The sequence below is a fragment of the Morone saxatilis genome, unplaced genomic scaffold (assembly GCF_004916995.1).
Source record: "Morone saxatilis isolate NCDOM2014 unplaced genomic scaffold, NCSU_SB_2.0 Contig1, whole genome shotgun sequence".
NCBI lineage: Eukaryota > Metazoa > Chordata > Actinopteri > Moronidae > Morone > Morone saxatilis.
The window spans coordinates 2406364-2413513 of record NW_023339651.1 but is presented as its reverse complement, the minus strand read 5'-3'; the positions used below and the strand labels follow the sequence as shown (position 1 = coordinate 2413513).

At 41.0% G+C, this 7150-nt stretch overlaps 1 protein-coding gene across 23 annotated transcripts in view; it reads left to right on the top strand.

Moving 5' to 3' along the window:
* Positions 1-7150, top strand: part of mapta (microtubule-associated protein tau a) — a gene marked incomplete at its 3' end in the record, with an annotated part of 31368 nt that overhangs the window by 5404 nt on the left and 18814 nt on the right. For 5 of the 23 annotated variants that reach the window (XM_035663445.1, XM_035663436.1, XM_035663384.1 and 2 more), the window contains 2 exon segments: positions 1716-1857; positions 4224-4389. In XM_035663445.1, the coding sequence (XP_035519338.1) occupies positions 1753-1857; positions 4224-4389 (271 nt within the window). 23 annotated transcript variants of the gene reach the window in all.

Genomic DNA, 7150 nt, shown 5'->3' with positions numbered 1-7150 from the left:
AACTTCACGACTAGATGCCACTAAATCCTACATACTTTTCGGGATTGTTGTTGTTTCATTCAGTGTTGATTGACTAATCAATTGTTTCAGCTCTGGATTGACAGAAAACCAATCATTTTGTATAAATAAAACTTATTTTCAAGCAAAAATGATCCGTCTCCAGCTTCTGAAATATGAAGATTTTCCTATTTTTTGTCCTATATGACTTTTGTCAGACCAATACAAACACTTACATTCGAGAACTTGCTGATACCGTGTCCTGATATGAGTTCCTAATAATATCATTGCAGTTCTAACAGTACAGGGGTGCAGTATTGGAGCCGATGCTGGTGTCAGTGCATCCCTGAATGATAGTAAATGAAATATATTTGTGTTTTGGACTGTTTGTGTGCCAGTGTTCATATGACTCATATGAACATATAAGTTCATTTTTCACAGTTTTCTGACATTTTATGGATTAAATAATCCCTGAAGTAATCTCTAACCTTTTTGTAACTGTTTTAAAGCTGCACTTTATTGTGATTCAGTATCGCACTCTGGACTCTCAAGAGACACATTTGAAAGCAGCACAGGGCGGGGGATCCTGGTTTTCAGTCTCTAATATGGGTCAGGCTCTAATAACATCTAAATGGTATCTCTTTAGACCAGGTGAGAGCATTAATACCTGGTAAATGCTGCAGTTTATGAGAGCAGGTTTCCCTTAAAGATTTGTTCAATCAAGCCGAGATAACTGGTTTTCCTTGCACACTACAAAAACTGAAAAATGTGTCCAATCAGGAGAGTTTCCCAGAGGAGAAATCAACATTTTTTTCTCCATTTCTAACCTCATCTCCATATTTTGCTCCTCTTTGGTGCATCGTACTTTGTATTTGGTGTAAAACCCAACGTCAGACTGCGTGTTGCTCGTGTTGCTGCACGCTCGCTGCTCCTGGAGCTGTGTCAACATCCCTGTTGACCGAGCTCCTCGCAGAGCCGTCTTAGCGGTTTGCTCGGGAGTCCGGGGGCCCGTGCCAAGATTACATTTTCACACGCCCCCGAGAGGAACAAGCTGCATCAGCAGACCTTTGAGCCTTTTCCCCCTCATGAACCTGCGACAAAGACTGCTGTCATCTTGCCTTTCTGCAGCAGGTGAAAAATGTGTGTGAGTGGAGAGCTCCTGTCTGGGTCCTCATAGTGAGTGCTGATGAAAATAAAAGCTTCGCATGTTTGCAGACCTGTCTCCTGTAATATGACCGCGGTGCAGACTCATTTACATTTCCTCTGCAAACATGATTATCAGCGAATCCCGTTCTTATCAGCCGTGAGTTTGTTTGCTCCCTGAGCTCCCGGATGCCGAGTTAAACGGCTTCTTCGAGGGATTGTCTTTGTTGGCAAGGGTGCAGCTTTCTTGTTGTTTGGATTCTGTCATGTGTAATGCTACAATGGCAGTTTTGTCCACGAGCAGTATGTGTGTGTGTGTGTGTGTGTGTGTGTGTGTGAGCACAGAGAGTACACTATTCATTAGACTTTCTATGGGACGCACAAACTTCACTCTTCCATTCATAATATCTTTCTTTTTTAAATGCAGTTTTGCACTTTTTTTAAAGGCTGAAGCTGGTGTGAAGAGACTTTAGTCTGTCTCTGTCCCATCTTCCTTTCAATCGCTGCCTACATCTCTGATTATTACAGTCAAATAGATCTTGTGTTGTGCTCACTGGCGGCCGTTTGGAAAACCCAGCAGAGCCAATCAGAGCATTGTGGGCAGGATTGAGAATGGGGACGTTATGTTCCTGCACCGGCGCCAGAAAAATTACAAAAGACAAGGCCACGAAAATGTCAGCAAGCGTGGGAGAGATCGATGCAGCTGTGCGGGTTGTTGTAAGTGAACTTACAGGAATAATAACTCAGTAAATTGCCATTTTTCTCAAGTTAACGGCTACTAACAACCGCTGCTCCTGAGTCCACCAAGTGACGTTGGCGGGACGGATACGTGACTGATTGGTTATCCTGAACTGATTAGTTCCTACTGAAGACATAAATCTTTTAAAATGACTCACAAATATATAGTTCCATTTTTTAAAAGGTTCAGTCATTTCCTAACACAGCTGCTCGCTGTAGTTTTTATCAAACGTTGCTCAAACAGGAGGAAATAGTGTATTTGTTAGAGACTATTTTCAACAGCGGATTAATACACATTTGGCTCTCTAGTGAGTTATTGTTATTAAGTGATTTATGTATCATTTCATTGATGGTTTTTAGTCTTTTCGTGGAATATTTCTCCTTTTACATTTTACACACAAACTGAAACCTGCACATTTGACATTTTAGTGGTAAAACTTTCTTCCAGAAGAAGAAAGTTTGTGTTGAATTGTTGTGTTTTTTAAAGTGTTTTTTAGGTGGTTGTGGCTTCCTCCCGCTCACTCATGCTGTTTGTGCTGAATGTTTAAACACCCAAGGTCAAAAGATATGAAGGTACACAGAGGGAAGGTCACATAGCTGAGTCCAGTGTGTCTCTATAGAGCGGGTTTTACTGGGTGGAGGAGTAACCATGGCAACAGTTTGGGCATTGAAGAGACAAATGCAGCCGGTGCCGTCACAACACTGTGTGGTGTTTGTGAAAGTACTCGAAACCACAAATTCAACAGTGTAAAAGTCCTGCATTCAAAATCCTACTTAAGTATAAAAATATTAAGATTAAAATATACTTTAAAGGGTTAGTTAAGAGTTTTTGAAGAAGTATTTTCACTGCTTTACTTTGTAATATTGCTCTCTTCAAAGCCACCAGACTCCACTGACAAAAACAGACATTTTACTTTGCACGACATGGAAGTTACCACTGCCTCGATCTGCAGCAACTGACGTTATTGCAGTTTCTAACGTGTTAAAACACAAACTGATCAACTCAGTGGTTCCTAACCCCAAACTAGGGGTCGCCAAAGCTTCACTAAGGGTCGCAAGGCCTTCTTGATTTTAAGGTGTGTACGAAAACTTTTAAAATTATACACAGTAGATTCTTTATCTCAGCATTTTGTTCATTTTTGTGAAGAAAACCAAACGAAACTAGAACTTTAGATCATTGTTTAAGACAAACAGTTTGAACAGAAGCCTTCTCTCTCTGATAAACAGCCTCGTCCTGCATTAGAAAACAACCAAAGAGCTCATAGAACAATGCACAAGCAAAATAAGATACCAATTAAGCATTCATGATTGTTAAAAAATAATAAAAATACACAGTATAGAGCGAAAACTGCATAAAAAGTTCCTAAAACTATCAGGAAAACTCATCCAAATTACTCGTCTGAATTCATTATTTGGGTTTATTGTACAGTTTGTCAGTTGTTCTGTACTATTATTGTCATACATTGAATATAATATGAAATGTCCATAAAATATGTCAGTTTCAGTGATAGAAAAGAGGCTCCTTTAAAGAGAAAGGTTGGGAACCAGCAACTTCCAAATTACTGTTTTTGTCAAAGGAGTCTGGTGAGTTTGAAGAAAGCACAGACGGATGTAATGGCTTCATGTTCCTGCAACCGATGATAATTTATAATATTATAAACTGTCTTTGGGCTTTCAGCGGGACCTCTGAGAGATTAAACCGTTTATGTGCCAGAGTGGACACGAGGCTTGAAAACAAAGATCAGAGGTCGACAAATCTGCACCACCACACAAACACGGAAAGAGCAGTTTGGATGTCGACACCGATTACGCCCCTAAGCTCTCGATGCTGGCTCAGTTTATATGTTAAAAAAAAAAATATGATTCAGACTGAAAACTGCTGATGTAACCAGAGGCTCTCGGCTTTAATCTGATATGTAATCCTCTTTTTTTATGAGATTTGACGCTATTCACATCCCTCTGGATGAGGGAGCACGTCAGGACTGTCAGGTTTTGTATATTAGCATCTTAATGACCCGCTCTGTGCTACGTGAAGACACAAGTGCCGCACTTGTTCAGAGGAGGTTGTTTAGGAAGTGCAGCTCATCAGGACGGCGTGCACATGGGCAGAAGGGACTATTTTTATCTGTCAGGCTGTAACATGAAGCACCGACCCCACGTCAGGATGTATAAATAACTGGTTTTTACAGACACAGTGTCTGTTTACGTTTCGCGGTGACGGACTGGGTTCATGAAGTACGCCATCATTATATTTAATCCTTAAAACCAGACATGTAATATTAGCAATGAGTTATGCGACACATCCTGGATTCTGCCCTGATCTTCATTTTACTGAACTCTTGCAGCCTGACCTGCGACTGGCAATGGACTACATGAACAACGCCTCCAACAGCTACAGTTCTGGAGACACCATGAGCTCCTCCTTAGCCAACATGACCATCAACGACCAGCACCACCAGGAGAACGGAGTCCAGATGGGACACAGAAGCCCCGGAGACGCCAAAATGAAAGGTCAGAAACACGGACGAACCCTGGCGCCGTCGACAAAGAGATGTTTCCTTGGTTAATGTGCTCAGTGAATAAGGCGAAATGGTGAAAATTAACATGCAGAATAAGTTGGTGTTCAAGAGTCCTGCGTTTAAACCGAAGTATTATTCAGGAAGTCCAGTTTGAGCAACAGAATCATGAGACACAAAAACAGGATTGTAGTGGAAAGTCATCACAAGGTTAACAGCAGGAAGCGTAGAGTTCACGTGAGAATGTTTTCTGAATTAACGAGATTATTATTTCACTCAAATCAGAGAAAAGTTTTCATGAAAAAGTTATTCCAGCCGGTTCTCAGCACTTCTGGAGCCTAATCAAAATAACCAGCCTCCAGCGAGCCCATGCAGAGCTTTCTGGTCCTCTGTTAGACTGTTTGTGCCCCTGGTCCTCCGCTAGGAGACCCAGAGGGGAGGAAGGGAGGTCGGCCAAGTGCCTGTTAGCCACTAGAAGCTCTTTTATGCTACAAATTCATATAGTGATCACTCAACACAGTTTCTTGCTCAAGGACATTTCCCACAAGCAGCAGGAGGAACCGGGGATTGCCTTCTGATTAGTGGACGACCTGCTCTACCTTCTGAGACACAGCCGCCACCTTCCTGTCCAGATCCACGCTTCCCTGGTCGAGGTGTGAACCCAAAACAATTGAATTGACCTCCTTGTGGACACAGGCAGACAGCTGATTGGAAGACGGATCACGGAGACAAACTGCAACGTTATTTTGCCATAATTGTGAGATAATTATCTTGTTAATTCAGAAAACCAAAATGTTTCTGTCTCATGTGAATGTGCACAGAGAAGCAGCGTTTACACTGCAGCTATAGGTGACCTCACGTCAATCAAACCCCACGTCTTCCCTGCAGGAGCTTCGTGTGTCGGCGCCCGCACACCGCGCCGCTGTCTGTCTGAACATGGTGACATAATCCCGCTGACAGCATTCATTATCTTCTTATCATTACGTCATGGGTCAGCTCCGACAATACAGAGATTCACTCTCACTCACAGATCCTCAGTCAGCGAGCTATTAAAAAAACACACGTTACATAATGTTTTAGTTTACGACCAATAAACACGTATTGTCAGGCCAATATGAACCGTTTCCAAGGTTACAGCAGATTACTGCATAAATTAGCCTGAACTAAATCATTAAAATAATCTGTTTTTATTGCATATGATTGTATGGATGTATGTATATCTGGTTAAAACCAGTTTAACAACACAAAGACATTTTTAAATAATTAATTTATCACAATATGGAAAATATAAACAGAACTACTCATAAAATCATCAATATTTCATAAATGTGGAACCAAAATCATCAATTTGAGTAACAAACTGTAGAATTATAACATCAAATCATATATATTTAAACCACATGAATGTATTATAAACAAAATTGACATTATTATATATGATTTAAAGGTAAACATTTCATTTTAATGCCCCTATTTAGCATTTATAAATGTTCTTTAACAGACTATAATGTAGCTGTAAACTGATATAAGGTCTTTTTTTACTCTTTATTAATGTAATAATTTATCAACAATTTGAACTCCTCTCTACTTATTATAATTATATAAAATATGTCTTTACAGGAGGAGGAATAATTGTTGAGAAATACTCTTCATTAATGTCCTTAAATCTGCTTTTGGGGGTCAAAGGTCAACTCCTTCCACTCCGCTTTAATCCCAGAATATGTTCTTAAATGATCTAGAAGAGCAGGGATTTATATTTCCACATACAGTTTCCTTAATGTCACTGTGTAGATTTTCGGGGGGCCGCATATTAACCGCACTTTGTTTTAATCTCTGTTTTACATAATGGATACAAGAGCCACGCTTGACTGGCCCCGAGTTCCCCGACTGCAGCTGCACTGCGCTCTGTAATCCAGGCATCTGGGTCAGACCGCCTTCAGAACGAGGCCTGTCTCCATCCTGTGTCACCGTTCGCCTCCAATTCAGATCATAAACAATCCGGCTTTCAACGCTGCTTCTGAAAGGGTTTATTAATGTGGACACACTGATGTCGAGGGAAGATCTTTGTTGTCTTGTTTTGTTGCTAATCGGTTTCAGTTTTTCTTCCCGTCCCAATCAACCGTACGGCCAATTAGTGCGTAGCCTAGCTTTCCCCAGTTTACAGCCTTCGCTAGTGCAGTCGTTCTCCCCGTTTTCACTTCCCATCATGCAACGCACAAACAGGAAGCAGCGCACAGAGTCAGAGCCACCGGCAGAGATAAACAGCACATTAATGAACGGGGAAACACAACGTGAGTATTTCTGATCGCTGGTTTCAGTAGAGCTGTAGAGGGGAAGTGTAGTATTAGTAGTTAGTTGTTGTGGTTAGTTTAAAGGAAATAGTAGAAGTGTGTTCATTATTGATTAAAGGTGGTTTGGTTATTTCTGGGCGGAGCTCCGTCTAAAGATTGAGAAAGTACTTCATGTTCCCAGCACACAATGTTAAAGTGGCTGTAATTGCATTACTCGTAGGGATCCATTATCAGGACATAATGGACGATGTTGGAGGCCATTATGTCCTGATAATGGACACTTTAAAGGGCTTTAACCCGCTTACACTGCGGTCACTTGGCCAAGAGAAACTAAATGAAAACATTATTTTATATTATTATACAAGCCATAACTCCGTTTCCCTGGTAACACCCGAGACTGTGAGTTAACGTTATGATACGAGACTTAGCCAGTCAAATCAATAACACTGCGTACAGTCGACAAAC